At 40.5% G+C, this 20,148-nt stretch overlaps 2 protein-coding genes across 2 annotated transcripts; one reads left to right on the top strand and one right to left on the bottom strand.

Annotated features, from left to right (window-relative positions):
* Nucleotides 1–209: 209 nt before the first annotated feature.
* On the bottom strand, nucleotides 210–4,364 carry ubl4a (ubiquitin like 4A). Its single transcript, XM_079515794.1, has 4 exons — nucleotides 4,132–4,364; nucleotides 1,303–1,408; nucleotides 985–1,193; nucleotides 210–817 (listed from the first exon to the last, which is right to left on the bottom strand). Exons 1-4 carry the CDS (start codon nucleotides 4,177–4,179, stop codon nucleotides 710–712), a joined length of 471 nt encoding a protein of 156 aa, XP_079371920.1. The 5' UTR covers nucleotides 4,180–4,364; the 3' UTR covers nucleotides 210–709.
* Nucleotides 4,365–5,686: 1,322 nt separating this feature from the next.
* prkg1l (protein kinase cGMP-dependent 1, like) lies at nucleotides 5,687–19,994 on the top strand. Its single transcript, XM_079516991.1, has 20 exons — nucleotides 5,687–5,827; nucleotides 7,620–7,820; nucleotides 7,955–8,096; nucleotides 8,352–8,518; nucleotides 9,763–9,876; nucleotides 11,471–11,576; nucleotides 12,343–12,406; nucleotides 13,584–13,661; nucleotides 13,826–13,920; nucleotides 14,273–14,338; nucleotides 14,494–14,621; nucleotides 14,660–14,778; nucleotides 14,891–15,030; nucleotides 15,947–16,036; nucleotides 16,125–16,266; nucleotides 16,409–16,572; nucleotides 16,688–16,810; nucleotides 19,372–19,437; nucleotides 19,523–19,589; nucleotides 19,699–19,994. Exons 2-20 carry the CDS (start codon nucleotides 7,631–7,633, stop codon nucleotides 19,795–19,797), a joined length of 2,160 nt encoding a protein of 719 aa, XP_079373117.1. The 5' UTR covers nucleotides 5,687–5,827; nucleotides 7,620–7,630; the 3' UTR covers nucleotides 19,798–19,994.
* Nucleotides 19,995–20,148: the final 154 nt, after the last annotated feature.

The raw sequence follows: 20,148 nt of genomic DNA, 5'->3' as shown, positions 1-20,148 counted from the left end.
TCAACGTGATTGGTTATAAAATATGTATCATCACGAGCTCATGCTCTTGATTGGAGAAAACCTTCATCAGTCAATGTGTTAACCCCGCCCTCTACTGGTCCCTTCACACCCTAGAAACCAATTCAAATACCAATCTATATCTTAAAATTACTTTAATTTACAAGAAAATCACATTTAACTTGTAAACATTCTGACATTTCTGAAATACACAAAACATTGTAGGTTTTTTTTTTAATTGTTTTTAATGGTTTATATAAACACAGTATTTACAAATCATACAATGATTACCAGTTAGATACTGAATAAAAACAGGCTTTACCTTCTGACAGAGTTAACAGAAAACACACAGCCATCATCCAACACAAACATAACTAATAAATATCCTCCAGCAGAAGTTAGTTTCTCCTTGGAGTTTGAGCAGCCAGAAATCAAGGGGAAGCCAACAGCCAAACAGGAGTCCTTTGTATTCAAATTGGATTTGATCCTCAAATCTAAATGTCATTATTTAACAGCAATGGCAGGACAAAAAAAAACAACAACAAGAGGCCAGGTTTTCTTATCCAAGCCCTATTTGTGATATAATCAGCGGACCGGCATATCCGCAACGAGTCATTAAGCGTACAACGGATCTGCAAGAAGATAAGGTCTTCTCTGTGCCTCTGAACACCCCTCCACCAATTTTAAGACCAGAGTTCTCTGTTGCAGGCCGTCAATCCATGTATGAGCTGTCCATGCCATCACTGTCTGGATCAAGTAGTCGTCCTGCCAGGCGCTCAATATCATCAAGACTGAGTTGTCTAAGTGAACGTTCATAATCCTTGAGGAACAGTAAGCAGACATCAGTCAGTACTTTGAAAATGTGAGGAGAAATTACTGGGAAATATAGATGACAATAATTATATAAGTCTATTTTTGGAAACCTAAACTCAATTTCAATATTTTGTTGCAATGAAGCACAGCAAGAATGCAGTGTTCATCGATTACCTTGATGAGTTGCTCCTGAACTTTGGCTGCATCTGAAGGACTAAAATGTTTGGCAAGGATGGTAGAGAGAGTCTGCCACACTCCTCCTTGTGGGATGCTGCTACTGCTGCTTGCCATCCCTGTAGCTCCAGTCCTCTCCCCCGCTGGACGGACCACCAAGTTCAACTTGGCCTCCGGTCCGATAGAGTAGTCACTCAATTTGTGTTCATCTGAAAGTACAAAGACTAAACTTGTAACACATAAGGAGCATGTGCTAAATGGCTCAAATGAGCAAAGTTCTCAGATGGGTTTGAAACCACAGTTCCACTGGAAATCTACCTGCAAGTGCTTTGCCTTTATAAAGCAATCGCTGTTGATTTGCAGGTATGTTGAGACGTTCTGAGACTAGTTCTTTGACTGTTGAGACTTTCTCATCTTCAGTTACCTGAAAGATGAAAAACACTGAGCACTGGAAAAAACAATTTTGGGCAATCATGTAAAAATCAGTTCAGTTCATCATTATTCAATTGGCCAGTCAACGACGCCAACATGCTTCACATTTGCTTCCTTCCCATATGCTTGAGATCAAATGAAATGTTAATCAAACACTATAGATGTTTGTCAGCACTACCAGTATTCATCATTAGTGTTGATATTTTCCCCCTCCTGCCCTGTCAAATGTACTGCCATTCATTGTCCTGTCAAATATGAAATTGGCTTGCAGCTCCACATTTCTGTAAGTACATACATACATTCAGAGGCCCTAGCAAAACCGGATAAACCGGATATTAAAATATAACTAGCAAATGTGCTCAATATTAACAATTAATAAATATAGCTTCAAGTAGGCTAAAGGTGGAAAGTATACAGTACATTTACGGACCGGTATTTAAATGGAAACTACTGCAACTCCACTGATCGTGTACCAGGCACTGCAAATGTTAAGTAGCAATGGCCATGATGTATTTTCAGGAATATAATAATTATTGATTTTAAATAAAGGTTCAGTAGTCCAGTTTGCAAGATGGAACTTGCAAATAGATAAACCTCATTCATGTATCATTACACAAACTATGCCAGGATGAGGCATCTGAATTGTTGCCATTGGCAACTATTCAGATGCAATCCCACATTGTTTAAACTAAAGTGACAGTTATATTGATGTGTAGCCCCGAGATGAGGTCACACCCTGGGCCCCTCCCACCGCGGTTCAGAAACGGCACATGTTTCCACAAGGAACGCTTTTTACCCTTTTCTGCACAATGAATCCAAAAAGTGAAGGGCCAAAAAGCTTTTACATTAATTCAAACTTAGGAGCGGCCAAGAAAATACAAGTTTAAACGGTTACACGAGCATTTACAGCGGTTGTTTAGTCAGCCGCTTCCATGTTTATCAAGGAAGTCGTGCGTGTGCATGTCGAGGAGTGAACTGAAGTCAGTTGGAAATCTAATTTTACTTTCGACCACGGGAGGCGCCAGGGAGGCGCTAAAGCTTTTCAACGTCCTTGAAAAACATGCTAAAACTTGGCTTTTCTTGGCCGATCCTAAGTTTGAATTTAGTGTAAAAGCTTTTTGGCCCTTCACTTTTTGGATTCATTGTGCAGAAAAGGGTAAGAAGCGTTCCTTGTGGAAACATGCGCCGTTTCTGAACCACGGTGGGAGGGGCCCAGGGTGTGACCTCATCTCGGAGCTACAGAATGAGCGTAGTGCTGAGGGAACATACTGGGGCTAATTGATGTGTAGACAGCCCAAGTGATATGAATATCTTTGGTGCATAAGTGATTGAGATCAGATTAGAGCAATGATGATTTCCTGTTTTTGGCTAGGCTACGAGCAATGACGGATGCCCTATTGCTGGTGAATCTTAAAGTTGTACTACCGGTATGTAACTTTTTTGTGAATAGTGGATACAATGTTATTTTGTACAATCTGTATGGTAGTGTACAGAATATAACATTGTGGTGGTTGGTTGTATTTATATTTTTAATTTTGTTTACTAAAACTAAGTGGTACTGCCTTAAGGTGAAAATTACATTTCTCCCCTGAACAAACAAGCAAGCTCTAATAGCTAGTGTGTTTTTTTTTAAATCACACCCGTGTGAAGTGAGTGGTGCAACTCCTTGTGGGGCCCCTGGAAGTTTCAGACCCACAGGAACGCGCCCAGGGTACCGGCCCGGTTCCGGCGAGCTGCCCCGCATCCAAAACGGTCGAGAAATGACAGTTACCGTGTGGGGGTCCCCGGAACATCCAGACCCCCAGGAATGCGCCCAGGGGGCCGGGCCGGTTACGGCGAGCCGCCCCGTGTCCGAAATGGTTGAGAAATGGTTGAGAGTGAAGTGACAGGGGGTCTGTACTGTCACACCCGAAATCATCATATATACAGTTTGTGTGTGTGTGTGTGTGTGTGTGTGTGTGTGTGTGTGTGTGTGTGTGTGTGTGTGTGTGTGTGTGTGTGTGTGTGTGGTGGTAAAAACCAACCAAACGCTATGTTCGTGCTCGGACAGACAGACCCAGCCAGGGACACACACAGCTGTCTATAGGAGTGCAACTGCACAGATGACCCGGGTCAGCTGTGCAAGGGTGCAGTTTGAAAATCCTTACTTCTGTGCTGGAACAAATACATGTCACACATTGTAATCACTACCTACTCTAACTCTACAGTGCAATGTCTAACGCTTCTTTTAGGCACAGTGGTGTTTCTGTTGAGGGTATGGCAAATGGGGTGGCAAGGAAAAGGCCCAATAACCAGTGTGTATTCAATATGTTCAATTAAGATCGTTTCACACCAGCACTGTAGTTACAAATGAACAGGGGGTGCCCGGGATGGTCGCAATAATAATGTGCAATGTTTTTTTCCCAAGGCAAGCCAAATGTACTAGCTCAAGTTTTAAGTTGTGGAATTAAGTATACTAACTCCATGAAGAAGCAGTATTAGAGGAAAGAGGTGAGGCCATCCAAGACCCATAAGTTACAGTGCATCAAGTTGTCCGAACTAAATCTTCGGACAAAAGGCATAGTTTATACTGTTCCCTAAGGAAGGAAGCCTTCGTTTACTTGGACGAAGCAATACACGAGCCTTTATCAGCAGAGCTGGTTGGTAGAACAAACAAAAACGCTAACGTTACCGCTAAGCTAACAAGCTAAGTGGCTAGGTACCCCCGGTGCTCACCTGTACATTGCATTCTTTTCCTTGAAGCGGTTTTACAGTTAGAATCATTTTGGCGATTCGCTAAGTGCGAGACAACTACTCCACGTTACGTTTTAAGTCTTGAGAGAGAAAGCCACGCCAAAAGAGTTTACTGCTTCACAACAACCTCACAGATCCTCGTCAACGATCCATCTTCTTCTAAGGCATCGGTTTATTCTCACTCAGTCGGCGTTGCCAACAGCGTAACCCACATGTGGGAGTGCGACATTGCATTTCTTACTTTTATTTTTTTCGGGATAAGAAATAAAATGGACACATTGTTAAAGTGTTCGTTCTCTTCTTTTTTCACTCTTCTCTTACTGCCCCCCCCCCCCTTCCCTCACTGTATATGTTTCTTTTCCCTTTTTACCTCCATTATGATGAATTCCTGTTCTGTTCTTTGTCTATATAGAAGTGTCTATTTGTACGTCTCTAAATGTTTTGATGAATTGAACATGGTGGACCCTCTTGTAAACAAATGTAATGCTTAATTGGGTCGTCCACTCACAATTAACAGCCTTTGTATTGAGTTTGTGCTTGAAATGTAGGCTACTGTAATTCTGCAAACTGTTAATAAATATTTCAATCAATCAATCAAAAACTTCGTTCAGGTCAATATTTTTTCCTATTATTCTTTTTTTCCTCCTTGAAGCAGATCTCTGCTATGGCATGCCATATGCTCTGCATTCTATTGCTGTTGGGTGGAAACCTTATACAAAACCGTTACTTCATACAGGAAATTGAGAATAAGAACGTTTGTTCAAATGGATCCAGCAATGTAGATAATTGTAGTCCCAAAAAAGCTCTTGTTAATATGCCTATTTTTCATTTAAGGCTTATTTATGCCTGTTGCCTCCCATGCCTGTATAAATCCCACAGACACACTTAACCAAGTTAACGAAAAAAATGTCTCAAAAACATACAAAATAAAGAAATAGCAAATGCCTTGCGAAGCAGCTGGCTATTTCGTCTTACCGTCGACGAAGTATATAGGGTATTCTATAATTTGGGGGAAACTAAAATATATAAAAAGTTTAAATGTGGAGATATAGCATATAGGCTACAAGGTTTCTGACCATGCAACAGCATGCTCGAATCTGTGATTCCTGTCAGTCAGGTTAAGTTTTATAATTGATGCATTAAGAAACTGTTATCTTGGTTTGATTGATTGATTGATTGATTGATTTAAGTATATTAACAGTTTGCAGAATTACAGTAGCCTACATTTCAAGCACTCAATACAGAAACTGTTAACTTTGGACACACCATAGGCTAAAGCATTACACTTGTTTCACCATTTTCAATTAATCAGAACATTTAGAGACGTAGCCTAGCCAAAAACAGGAAATCATCATAAAAGGAGGTAAAAGGGTAAAAAACAAAACAAAAACACGTAGGTAGGCCTATAGGGGAAAAGGGGTGGGTGGGGGATTCAGATTTTACGGGGCCAGTTCCGAATTGCAGCCGTGATTCACGCCTATACATACTGCCCACACTGCCCAGTAGTAGGCTACTACAGCCCAGCAATACAAGCAGCAGAGAAGAGTATCCTACTCTACACACCTGTCCATCTGTCGAGCGAGCTGCGGAGCTGTCCAGCACCCCTCAATGAGAGAAGTGTTTATAAAACTGTAAAGTGTCGTCGACGCAGTCACGCATATCTCTTGCGGTTTGTGCGGTAAGTGCACCTTTCCCAGAACATTTCACGTTGTTTTATGTGAGTTTAGCGCAAAGTGCAGACAAAACCGAATGTTATTTGTTTTAAAAACATATAGCCTAATAACAATAATTGTATAGCTATAGTAGCCTATACTAACATAATAACAATAATCTTATAATAGGCTAATAATTATAGCCTACGTAATTTGTTTGGAAAATAATATAGGTTTATGTGGGCATGCAGCGTAGTGTGTAGGCGCATGTGCGTGGGAATGATAGGTATAGGCTATAACTACTGTATAAGGTATACAATAAGAGGACATGTTAAGTTATGCATGTATAGGCTACAATAGGTATAGTCTACTTCTAAGCTACTATCATAGTAGACTAGCCTACAATACCGTATTGTATAAGCAATGGTGGTGTGATAGCCAATATAAAAGATTCGGATACCGTGCGTTGCGTTGGTGAATTATTTCATAAAGTGTTAAATTCTCCCTATGACATGATCTATATGGCTGGATCGTTTTCAGTTGCAATCCAAGGACTTAAAGTTTGCGCTTTATGCAGAGGCAGACTATATCCTATAAGCTTTTTTATTTTATATATTTGTTATTGACACAATAAAAACAGTAGCCTACAAAAAGGTAAAAGGTGCAGGTGAGAAAAGAAACCCATGAAGGGCTTATACATGGTTATTCTCACCTAAAATAATAAACAAATAGTAAGTTAGACAAAGTAAGGTATGACAAACAACAAAGTATAGGCTATAGGCTATTAGTCTAGTAGCCAGCCCATAGAGCCCCATGTGAACCCGGACATGTTGAGTACACCAAGGTTTTATGTTAAAAATGTTTAGTATGGGTCCCCAGCATGTATAAACTGCTGGATGCTAACTTGCATATGTTGAGCAATTTTCATAATTGGCATAATATGTGACCATACCAATTACAACCTATAGAAGGCAAAATATTCAAAATTTCATCATGTTTTATGTAGCATGTGATGTGTCAAACTAGGGGGTTTTCATGATGCTGAATCCATTCCAAGTATTAGTTTAGCAAAAAAAACACTCATTGGGCTTAAAACGGCCAATGCCGTCATCATGTCTATATAGAAGTGTCTATTTGTACGTCTCTAAATGTTTTTGATGATTTGAACATGGTGGACCCTATTGGAAACAAGTGTAATGCTTAATTGGGTCGTCCACTCACAGTTAACAGCCTTTGTATTGAGTTTGTGCTTGAAATGTACTGTAATTCTGCAAACTTAATACATTTTTCAATCAATCAATCAATCAAACAAATTGATGATGTCAGCAATGTTTTTTGCAAAACTAATGCTTGGAATGGATTCAGCATCATGAAAACCCCCTAGTTTGACACATCACATGCTAGATAAAGCATGATGAAATTGATGTCATGGTGGCCAATTCCTGTTTTTACCTATAACTGCACCGCTCTGTGTACAACTTTGTATGCGCACTGCCTAGAGGCCAAGGAAAAACCTTTACCCTACATCTTTCGCATCTGCCTGTTATAGCGCCACCATCAGGCCGATTTTTGCAAAACACTTTTTTTCCTCGCACAGATCCATACATCGTGTGTGTGTGTGTGTGTGTGTGTGTGTGTGTGTGTGTGTGTGTGTGTGTGTGTGTGTGTGTGTGTGTGTGTGTGTGTGTGTGTGTGTGTGTGTGTGTGTGTGTGTGTGTGGGGTGGGTGTGTGTGTGTGTGTGTGTGTGTGTGTGTGTGTGTGTGTGTGTGTGTGTGTGTGTGTGTGTGTTGCTCATAAATTTGTGTCAAGTGGCCTAGATCTAGATGTAATGGGCACACTTCGAGACCTACAGTTTGCTCTGCAGTTGAAAGTTGAAGAACTTCGCCAGCGGGACACTCTCATAGACGAATTAGAGCTGGAGTTGGATACTAAGGATGAACTCATCCGAAGACTTCAGGGAGAACTGGATCGTCACAGGACCACCATTGCACTCCCAGCACCCACGGTGACCACCCCAGGTACTGACAGTGACTATGGACTGGTCTGGATTAATATACAGGCAAATGTTAGATAGGTACTGTTGTCCCGTACGATTTTAGCAATGAGTTAAGTTCTATAGGCCGAAATAAAACTAAAGGCCTATTCTTGACAGGGTGCTCTGCCCAGGGGGAAGAGAGGGAAGAGAGAGAGAAAAGGAAGACCATCATTTCAGAACCCTTTACTGTGGACCATAAGATCCTCGCAAGGCTCGCAGCCATTTCACAGTCACACACAGGCTGTGACAAAAGTCCAGAGTAAGAAAGCATATACTATTGCTCTGCCTGAAAAATGCATTAAACAAGTTCTCAAGGCTTAAGCTTAACCCAAGATCCAACAAATAATTCTACAAACTATACATCTACAGTATGCGACTTCACTCAAAACCTTGGATTATTTGTTACCTGTTATCCACTTTGTGCCTTGTGGCACATAAGGCCTTCACAGAGCGCTTCTGTGAAGGCCTTAATGCACGACAATTAAAACAATGATCATAACCGTTCCACTCCCAGGTCACAGAAGCTGATTCAGGCATCATTTCTAAAGAGTGTCTTCTTGAAGAACCTTACTGGTGGGCAAACCAGAGCTCTGGTGGACTGTATTCATTCCACCACCGTCAGCCAAGGTTGTTGTGTTATTCAAGAAGGATCCATTGGAGCTCATGCATACGTCTTAGATGGTAAATAAATAATTTCCTATACTTTATACTAGAGACATTTCAATAAAGCATGAGATAAATTCATCAGACAATTCATAGAACAGTAGAACATTATGACATTGGAACAGCACAGTGATAATTTAGTTATATTGCATATGTGATTACTTTGATTTGCAGCCAACAGTTATGATAGTGTAGACTCCATTAACACTTTTTCAGACCCAAGCGTATCTTTTCAGCTGCTTCCTTGCTACTGTATCTGGGTGAAGGTTCTCAAAAGTGAATACATTTAACAGTATCTCTCAACATGTGTGGTCTGGTCACACAAGCAAGGCACAAGGAGTCTGACAGAATCATGTACAGTATACACCAGTAAGACACCCTGAGGGCGAGAAGCGACCGCGACCTCGCCCTCGCATCCGCTTGGGTGGCGGCAGACTGCTGGGCGAGCACTGGCGCTTTGGTCAGATCAACATATGGAATGAATTTTGTACTGGTCATATATGGAGCGTGTCTTGAGTGTACAGGGTTTGATGAGGTCAGATCAACATAAGAAATGTTAGTACAGGTCAGCTCCATATATGGAGATCTAAGGGTGGCAGCGAGGGCAGTGTCTTGAATGTACAGGGTTTGATGAGGTCTGGCCAAGTGGCCATATATGGAGCGTGTCTTGAGTGCACAGGGTTTGATGAGGTCAGATCAACATAAGGAATGTCAGAACAGGTCAGCTCCATATATGGAGATCTAAGGGTGGCAGCGGGGGCAGTGTCTTGAGTATACAGGGTTTGATTAGGTCTGGCTGTATCTTGAGTGTACAGGGTTTCATGAGGTCAGATCAACATATGGAATGTCAGAACAGGTCAACTCCAGGCATATTTGGAGATCTAAGGGTGGCAGCGGGGGCAGTGTCTTGAGTGTACAGGGTTTGATGAGGGCCCAGCTTTCGGGCCTGTTGAGAACTCTAGTTTTCACTTTGGGGTGGACAGTTATCAGTCAAAAGTGAGACATCGAAGACGGGTGGGGTGGGATCAACATATGGAATGTCAGAACAGGTCAGCTCCATAATTGGAGATGGAGGCGTGATGTCACAAGACGTGACCATATATGGAGGTGTGACGTGACACACAGAAATTCAGGTTTTCATAGTAAATGCGACCTACAGTCGCAATAAGCAGAACTGCAAGCATACACATACATGGTCTAATTGAATCTACATGTCACATTTTTTTGACATGTGCTTGACTGATTATTTGTGTTCTTTGCAGATGGGAAGTTGGAAATGACGAAAGACGGCCAGAAGCCAGTCACAATCGAACCGGGAAACATGTTTGGAGAGCTGGCACTCTTGTATAACGCCACCTCTCTGTGCAATGTATCAGGTATCTTGAAAACTGAATTTTATTATTGTCTGGCAGATTATATAAGTGCAGCGGAAATACGTATATTTGTCACCTTGTAATACGTGGTTTATTCTGATGTGGTCAGATTGAGTTGGCATTCATATGATATAAATAATTCTTGTTCATGAGATTATCATGGTAGTAGAACTGCAGTCTCAGATTTAAGACATCAGCTGAATTTCAAATCAAAATACTTGTTCAGATCTTATCTTAGACATCACAGATTCAGATGTCTCACTGAGATCCAGAGACTAAAGTCTTCACTCATGGTTAGACCATGACTTATCCAACAAAATGTCAAGAGAAAGACATAGTTCCTTAGAAAATAGAAATTGTGCTATTGTCTCCCTCCAGCATCTGATCTCAGAGTCCGCTGGGAAAGCATGTCTCCCAGCCACTGCTACTCACACCTGACCCGATTTCGCAAATAAATAGGCTGTGGAAATGGACCGGATCAGTACAGATTGAAAAATCTGTTCCTGCCTTATCCTGACACACACACACACACACACACACACACACACACACACACACACACACACACACACACACACACACACACACACACACACACACACACACACACACACACACACACACACACACACACACACACACACACACACACACACACACACACACACACACACACACACACACAGAGAGAGAGAGAGACGCACGCACAGAATGCTCTCCTTCCATTGCAGCTTTCAAGTCGCATCAATGACCCCTTTTTGCTTTTGTTCCTTTTCTGTTTTCTCTCAGTGGCTTCTCTTTCCCTGGTTTGTGTTCATGGGCGCTGTTGCCTTATCTCCTCCGTGACCTGAAATTACTTTTTTTCATTTGTTACCATCAGAGAGCATCAATAAGGTTATTTCTCCCATGGTCTGAATCAGAGAGACAGCAATAAAGGTTCAGGTGAAAACAGGGCTGACTTCTACTGTGGGTTTATAACAAGATTTTGCACCATGTTCAAATGAAAATAAAAGGCATCTGTTATTGAATTCTATCATGCTGTCCTTATTGAACGACTGAACGAACGACAGATAAGAAGCATTTGACAAAACAAATAAAACATTGACATGTATGTGTTCCATTCACAATAGAAATATTGGGATGTCACTGCTCTATAATAGGGGTTGTCAGATCTAACTAGACCAGAGAACAGACTATTTCATTTGCAGGAAGCCCCATGAATCTGGGTAATTATGAATTCATGACACTCTTTTGAGATTAATTATTGGAAAATAAGGATGTGACAGATTGGTAAATTAGATTTAAATTAAAAGGCAAATTAGCTCTAGCATGAGGGAAATATTGAGTTTAACCTCCATACCCGACTTTCAACTTAACCTACAGTGTCCACTATCATCCAGGGAATTATCACCAGGGAAATGACAACGAAATACAGTCTAGAATTTTGTTGTGTTTCAACATTGGAACCACTGTGCTCTACGCCCCCACAAAATACATTCATCATGTTGAATGCTCTCAAGGATTTCTGTCTGAGCTTGATGTCAATATTTTTGATTGAATTTGATTACATTTCCTCTACTCTTATTTTTCTCTGCAGCACCAACAGACTGTAAACTGTGGGTTATTGAACGCAGGACCTTCCAGACTGTACTTATGCAGACATATCTCAACACCCTATCTCTTTCCATGAAGCTCCTTAGCAGGTGAGCACTGGAGACATGCATTCGATTTGACAAGCTAGAGCCGAGCCACAAGGCTGATTTGTATTCAAGCATTGACAATTGAGGTATCACATTGTTAGTCAGTCAGTTTACCGCTGTCTCCAGATTGTTGAACCCTCTGTTGTGTGGGTACATTTCCATTATGTGAGCATTTCAGTGACACAGTATGTTTTACAGCTGTATGAACATGCTCATCCATCTGAGTGTTGTGGAAAAATAAAGAAAACTATAGAAATGCACTCTGTCGAGCTGCTAACTTGCGCTTTGCACACAAGTTGGCCATGAATGGCCTACTTGTGCGCGAGCAGAGCGCGCAACTTATCTCTGACTCTTGTCAACTTACTGTCCCTCCCTCTATAAAATATAACAAATAAAGATGAAACCCATAAACAAACATTTAAAATGAAACTTACACCAATCGAAAACAAATTTCCTTTCCTATAACAACTGTTAAAAAAAACTTTAGAGAATTAAGGTGTTCTTACTCCTAATTAACTTTCCACAAATTACGATTTGTTGCAAAGAAGTTCTATTGTCCAGTCAAAACCAATTCACAATCCCTGATTGGCTGAGGGGACCACCAAAAATTCACAATCCTTGACTGGCCGAGGGTGTCACCGACATACGCACGCAGCGCCCTGATTGACCGAGGGTGTCAACGACATACGCAGCCGAAAACAGTATCCTACTTGCGCATGCTCTGCTCGCGCAAGTAATAATAAAGTAAAACTTCTTCCTTGTATCACAGCGTTCCCTTCCTTCAGGCATTGCCAGACGATGTCATCATGAGCATGTCTGGTGTTATGGAAAAGGTACAAATTCTCTATTGAATACCTGGTTACTGTATTAATAATTTGTGCATGGTTACCACATCCTGTAACCAGGTCACATTCACCAAATAGAATCACAATTCTACTCCAATCTTAGTTGTATAACATGTTTCGAGTGATTTGATCGGGACCTACCTACTGAATTTAATGTTGAATATGTCATGAATGTGTGTTACATCAAGTATTTGACTTAAAGTACAGCTTTGGTTTCTTTCAACCAAGGTTAGAAAGTAAAAGATGAGTGTTAAAAAATGTTTTTGCTGCTTTCTTTCGTTTTAGCAATTTGTGACGGGGGGGCATGGCCATTCGAACATGGGGCTAAATATGTATTTTTTGACAAAATGTTACAGCGATTTCTTTATCATTATTTACTATACAGTAGTTCTACTAGACCCCAGGAAATTACATCTGGCCACAAAAGATCACTTGGTCTACTGAATGTGAAGGGGGAAGTGACTGACATATTGAGCCTACGACACACAGTATGGCATCCCCCTTCACATTCCACCCGCTTATCCCGTGATCTTTTGTGGCTAGATGTAATTTCCTGGGGTCTAGTAGGACTCTAGTAAATGAAATCGCCGTAAAATTTGGCTGACATATTTAGCCACCTGTTCGTATGCCCCCACCCCCTGTCAATAATAGCTAAAATCGCTAAAACGGAAGAAAGCAGCAAATGAAAAAAGTTTAACACTCATCTTTTACTTTCTCTAATAACAACCTAAAACATGAACCTTGGTTGAAAAACAAAACAAAGTTGTCTTTAAAGGGGATTACCTTCAACATTGAACTATGCCATTAACACTTTGAGGGCTTTAAATTAATGCATGGTCGATTTACGGTTTCGTCATCATAACGCGACGGCCTCGTCCGCGACAAATTAAAACACAATAGCGGGTTTAGCTTATTAAGCAGCAGCAAAACATGGATTAAATAGCGTGTAAAACGGGTTATGCAGTAGAACTGTTTTAATATACCATAGTTGTTGGAAATAATAAAGTCCTGTGTTTACGTGTGTCTGCAGGCCAAAGAGTACACCTTCCCTATGACACTGATCACATGACCCTAAATTCTAGACCTCCTTCTATAGGCTAAACAGAAGGGGTGACTTTGTTTTGTATAAAAAAAACAACATCAATATCATCCATCTGTTTCACAGACTTACTATACTGAAGGTGATTACATAATTCGTCAAGGGGAAACAGGGGACACCTTTTACATCATCTGTGAAGGTCAGGTACTGTACTGTAGGATTTTATATGCCTGAAGCTCAGAATGAATGGATCTTTCAGAAAAAGGCTTCAGAAAGAGGAGAACAAAATAGGAATTCAACATCTAACTGGTGATAACTGATTTCAGTGCTATTGAAAGTAGAACTCTGTCATTCTTCCTCTTCCTTAGGTGAAAGTGACAGAGAAGAAGCAGGGCTTTGAAGAGCCTGTCATCCTTTGTAGGCTCTCAGAGGGCCAGTGGTTTGGAGAAAAAGCCTTGTGGGGGTAAGGATGAAATATTTGATCTTGAAATAGATTTGGGTAGAAAAGGTCAAGCATGGTTGTTAACAGGAACTGAAAACAACTGACCTCTTAGCATAACCCAAACAGCGCACAATATAAAAATGTGCTTCTTTTGTGCTGATTGCAATTTCATATCCAGTCATTGCATGATAGTATTTTGTATACCACCTTCTTCATAATTTTCTCCACAATTGAAATAAAAGCGGGCACAATTCCAAAGGTGTCTGGTTCATAATTTCCGATTTCCGTTTAAAACAAAGGGAGATATTAGTAACCTATAATAGCATGTTATGTTCCCAGATTTGCAAGCTTATCGTTTTCTCTCTATGTACAGACATGACGTGCGGACTGTGAATGTGATTGCTGCTGGCGATGTCACCTGCTTGGTCATAAACAGAGAGTAAGTAAATGAATAGGAGTGGAAAAACTGCCAGCATAGGGGAAAAAATGCTGATTTATTTATGTTGGTTACATTTTAAGTGTTATTATGAATGTATTAGTATAATCAGAGACCTGAAGCATATTCTGAAGTGAAGGTATGTTAACATTTTGCAGGGCTTTCAAAAACATCATTGGTGTTTTGGCGGATGGGAACAACGATATGCAACACAGCAATAAGTATAGAGCATTGCTGCATTTGCAGAAATTAATTGAATCTCTGTATAATGAGTTTACGGAAATCAGTTGAACATAATGTTTATGTTGCCAAAGAAAAAATCAGACTTCACTTTGTCTATTTGTAGGTCCAATGAGAATGCTACTCTCCTGTCAAACATGACCCTGAGTGATTTCCAGATTGTTTCTAATCTTGGAGAAGATGAGCTTGGTCACATAGACCTTGTAAGTTCTGCCCTTGTAGAGGGTAATTTACAGACCACCTAAAATTCCCTGTGGTGCACTCTTTGCAGGATTCTATGTTTCTATAATGCAATCTATTGATTTCTATCTCCAGGTGCAACTGAAGACCAATGTCAAGTGTTCTTTTGCTATGAGGGTGCTTAGCAAGAGACTCATTGTTAACAGTCGTCAACAAGAGCACATTCTGAGAGCGAGAGACATCTTTATGGAGGCATACAGTCCATTCATAGTCAGGTGTGCACCAAACAAGAAACATCTTCCTCTGCTTCTTTATTTTATATTCTAATACCATTGAATTTAATATTATGTTCACTATTCTCAATATTGTGAAGACATTTCAGCTCTATATTTTTTGCATGGAAGATACCATACAAAATAATATACAACTAGATAAAGTGCCCCTCGGGGCACAGGTCTCCACCAGGACAGGTCAGGTTGTGGCCTCCTGGTGGTGCTGTAATAGGCCAATGTGAAAAGGGTGCCATTACTTCTTACGCCTTGGATGGCAATTGGATGATTTGAGACATTTTGTTCCAAAAATGTGTTTTGCAAAACTCCACCTGTTGGTGGCGCTATAACAGGCCAATGTGAAAAGGGTGGGATATATTCCTCAGCCTAGTAGGAAAGTCTGTGAAAGATTTCACGTAAATTGCACGCTGCGTTCATGATTTTGTTCAAAACGGGCCAATCCTGCAAACAACAGATAGTGTGTAACGATTTGTGGGATTTTTGGACAGAATCTAGAGCAGTAATATCCAAAAATGTGTTTTTCAAAAGTCAGCCTCCTGGTGGCGCTATAACAGGCCGTTCTGGAAAATTGGGAGAGAGTTTCATTGTTGGCATCCAGGGAGTGTGTGTGCAAAATTTGGCATGGACCGGGTTAATGGTGCCGGAGATTAGCTGGTAACAGACGGACACACGGACACACACACGGACACACGGATGGAGTGCAAAACATACTCTCTCCCCATGCCTTCGGCCTGGTGGAGACAAAAATTAATAATTAATCGTTAAAAATAATGATTAATATGATTAATTATTACAATATAATCATTTGACCTTAATTCTGATTGAAGAGGTGACTCGATTGGAGGTTTGTGGCATTAAGAATTTACTTTAATAGGTCATCTTCATCTTTAATTGACCCCAGGCTGCACCAAACCTTTAGAGATACCAAGCACCTGTACATGTTAACAGAAGTCTGTGCTGGTGGGGATCTTTGGAGTTTGCTGAAAGAAAGGTAGTCATCGTTTCATAGATTCTTCACTTCCATCTCCATGTCATCAAACATTTACTTAATTCAGAAATATGTTGCTGTCTTTTCTCAGGGGATCCTTTGATGACTGCAGCACGAGGTTCTACACTGCTTGTGTTGTTGAGGCGCTGAACTTCCTTCACCATTGTGGCATTATCTATAGAGACCTGAAGCCTGAGAATGTGCTTATGGACCAACATGGATACGCTAAATTAGTAAAAGAAAAAAAACTACTCTTCAAATGCATTATATCATTGGGAAATGGGAATTTACTGCATTATTTGTGTAATGGGAATCTACTGATTTCTAATTGTTTATGCTAATTTAAACTCTACTGCCCCCTCCTGCCTTTTATAGATGGGACCTGGATGTTCAAAGAAAATCAGTGTGGGTAAGAAAACTTGGACGTTCTGTGGTACACCAGGCTATATGGCCCCTGAGGTCATCCTGAACAAGGGCCACAGCATGTCTACAGATCTCTGGTCACTAGGCATCTTCATGTTTGAACTGCTGACTGGAAGGTAGGATTTGAGATTTGATTTTTTTATTACAGTATTATTAAGTACTTTGTAATTGTATTTTATTTCTCTCTTTATGAGAACTGATGATACATGTCCCGTTTCCCCCATTCTCTAGCCTTCCATTTATCGGCTCTGATCCAATGAGGATATTTGCTGCCACCATTCATGGCATTGACCAGGTCAACTTCCCTGAGGCCATCAGCAAAAGTGCCTCCAGCCTCATCAAGAAGCTGTGCAGGTGTGGCTTACACAAAAAACACATCCAATCAAACAATTCATGGAATAATTGTCAATCTGTTGTAAAATCATATGTAATATGTGGTACAGTATTTATAACCTAAAGAAATGTGAAAGCTTGTCTTTCTTCTTTATTATAAAAACACAGGTTATCTAAAACAACTATGAAGAAATTCTGCTATAGGGCGGCAATGGTGCCACTCCATTTCAGGGTTTTTATTTGTGGGTTATTTTACTCACTGAGGTAGTGAGTAAAACAAACAGACAAACAAAAAGCCTGAAATGATATACCATACTGTACATACTGTATCAGTGACTGCTAAAGCATTCAATGTGCAATGGAAGTACTTAAAGAACTCTGTGGTGTTTTGGTTGTAATCAAATTAAAAAAATAGAATAACCTACTCTCTCTGATAAAGCCTGACAGCAAATTATTCTAGCTCGCTCAGTGGCATATTGTTTTTTCTAGAGCCAGTTCTTAATCAATTTCCAATGTCCTTTTCTCAAGTTCAACCTTAATTGTGTCATTCCATTCCATTTAAAGCATCAATAGTTGGCAAAGGCAATACAGCAATACACTGAACATTCTTCAATTTAGCTGTCAAAACCTCCATACTGTAGATCAGCAGTTCCCAAACGTTTTTGGCCCCATTACCCCCTGTTACCCCCCGACCTATAGTGAAATAGTCCACCATAAGCTATAGAGACATATCTTTCCTATATCCACATATGTGCATATCCACATATACTGTATGCATGGACCTGAATATGGCATCTATTCTGCATACTTGCCTTATATTGGCATAATGTTCATTTAAAATAAAGCCTTTTAATTTCATGCACCTCCTAGAAGGCGCTCGCGCACCACAGGGGGTGCACTCACCACAGTTTGGGAATCCCTGCTGTAGATACTGACTTACTCCACCCTGGACTACTTACAGCCGGGGTGCCCAAAATCACAAAGGCTGTGCAGGTAGATCACATGGCATGGTCCTACAAATATATTTAATTTAAATTTAAAAATAAACTGTTTCGCATGTGCCACTTGAATTAAGGTGACTTGATTGATTGACATCTATAAGGGCGTGTCAGCTCCAGTGTTGTACACGGTGCAATTTCAGCATGCAACTAAGTGTAAAATTACTGGACCTCTTGTCCACTAGTCCCTCCCTGACATTTTAGTCTAGTTTTTATTTGTAGACGAAATTGTGAGTATATTTAGTCTCAGTTTTAGTCATCATGGCTTAGTTTTTATTTTGTTTTTATTCAGTTTTCCTCATTGTAAAACGGTAGTCGACGAACATGTTGTACACAAATGTCAGCATTACAAAGTTATAATACAAAAAAAGAAACCTACCAATTCAAAATTTCCCTCTGTTTCCCATTCCAAGTGTGCTTGTCTCATGTCTAACTATTCCAAAGCCCCTCAGGTACATTTTGAACAAATTTCACTATTTCAGCAATGGTGGGGTCAAACATTTTTTGATGGGTAGATCTCGTTGAGCTGGCAATTTTTAAAGTGGCTCTCAAGTCAGAAAAGTGTGGGCTTACAGCATGTCCCCAAGACCACTGCTCCAACCACTGCCTATCCCACATGATGGGAGAGGCACAAGTATTCAGGATCATGTAATTCAGTGGTTCTCAAGGTGGGGTCCGGGGACCCCCCTGGTCCCCCAGAGTGTACAAATGGAACCATTACACTCAGAATGAATCACTGAGGAGTTTACATCCTTTATGATGAATTCCTGTTCTGTTCTTTGGCTATATAAAAGTGTATATTTGTACGTCTCTAAATGTTTTGATGAATTGAACAAGGTGGACCCTCTTGTAAACAAGTGTAATGCTTTATTGGGTCGTCCACTCAGTTAACAGTCTTTGTATTGAGTTGTGCTTGAAATGTACTGTAATTCTGCAAACTGTTAATAAATATTTCAATCAATCAATCAAAAAAGATTGGGTAAAAACATCAAACTGGAGGTCCTTGAAATAAAAATGTTTGAGAACCACTGATTTGTCATTTCAATCAGGGGCAATCCGTAACTCACTAATGTACATTAGTGCATGCAGAAGGATAGTTTGGAGATGTTGTAGAATTTACATTTACAGAATTGTACAATTACAATTTACCGTTTAGGCATTTAACAGACACTTATCTAGAGCGACGTACAAGCGTGAGATTGGACTAAGCAGATTAAACATGAATTCTAGGCAAAATGGTGAATTTATATTTATATAGTGCGCGCGCGTGCGCGCACACACGCACACACACACACACACACACACACACACACACACACACACACACACACACACACACACACACACACACACACACACACACACACACACACACACACACACACACACACACACACACACACACACACACACACACACACACACAAAGAAGGAAATACACAAAAATAATTGGTGACACATTAATGAAACAGATGGAGCTACAACTGCCTTCTCCACAACAATATGAATTCTAAAACCCTTCATTCTTATTCAGTCATTAACCATGTGAGGTGGGCTCATGTTTGCTCTCTTCCTGGGCTCAAGGAACAACCCCCCTGAGAGACTGCAGGGGCGTAGGAGAAATGGGGCCAAGGACATTCAAAAGCACAAGTAAGATCAAGGATTGTGCTGGGGAAGAATATTGCATCAGGCCTGTGTTAACTGGCCTAATACTGTTTGATGTTGTTTCATTTAGGTGGTTTGAAGGATTCAACTGGGAAGGGCTTTGCAAAGGCACTCTGAGCCCACCCGTCATTCCCAAAGTAAGACTCCTCCACATCTGTTTTGTGGTGTTGCCTCTATCTATGTGCACATAGTTTTTTGACTGCCTGGTTTAAATGCTCATGTTATGTAGCCTATATTGTCTTTCAGTTCAACCAATGCATGGAAAGGGGCACACCACCTAGTCACTATACTGAAGATGTAGAAGGCCTACCAGAACTGGAGACAAACTGGGACAAGGATTTCTGATTTGTCGATTGTCATCCTGGTTTTGATTTGCTTATGAATTCAAGAGGAAACGTTTGATGATTATTTGTGTAGGCCTACACGGTCAATATGTTTCCATCTTAAATAGAAATAGGCCTATGTCTTATTCTGATGACTCTGCAGAACAGCAGCTAGACCTAGAGATGATTGTGGCATCCTGCAGGTTTCTGTCATTTAAAAATAAACATTCTGGAAAGAACACCACATAAATAAGATTTTTCTTTTTATTTAGATATTGTCCAAAGAGTTCTAGCTAAAATTTAATGAATTAATGAAGTCTGCAGGGAATGAGCAAAAGAACAATTCAAAGCCGTTTAAAGTTAGGGTAAGTGA

This window comes from Electrona antarctica (assembly GCF_951216825.1).
Source record: "Electrona antarctica genome assembly, chromosome: 12".
Classification (NCBI taxonomy): domain Eukaryota; kingdom Metazoa; phylum Chordata; class Actinopteri; order Myctophiformes; family Myctophidae; genus Electrona; species Electrona antarctica.
This window is presented reverse-complemented; position numbering and strand designations above follow the sequence as displayed.

Bases quoted from the DNA above. Each gene is read 5' to 3' on its own strand.
- prkg1l (XM_079516991.1), top strand. From the start codon at position 7,631: ATGGGCACACTTCGAGACCTACAGTTTGCTCTGCAGTTGAAAGTTGAA. The intron at 8,519-9,762 runs GTAAATAAATAA...TGTTCTTTGCAG, and splicing joins TCATGCATACGTCTTAGATG to ATGGGAAGTTGGAAATGACG. The intron at 16,037-16,124 runs GTAGTCATCGTT...GTCTTTTCTCAG, and splicing joins TGGAGTTTGCTGAAAGAAAG to GGGATCCTTTGATGACTGCA.
- ubl4a (XM_079515794.1), bottom strand. From the start codon at position 4,179: ATGATTCTAACTGTAAAACCGCTTCAAGGAAAAGAATGCAATGTACAG. The intron at 1,409-4,131 runs GTGAGCACCGGG...TTCATCTTTCAG, and splicing joins GAAAAGAATGCAATGTACAG to GTAACTGAAGATGAGAAAGT. The intron at 1,194-1,302 runs GTAGATTTCCAG...TTGTACTTTCAG, and splicing joins TAAAGGCAAAGCACTTGCAG to ATGAACACAAATTGAGTGAC.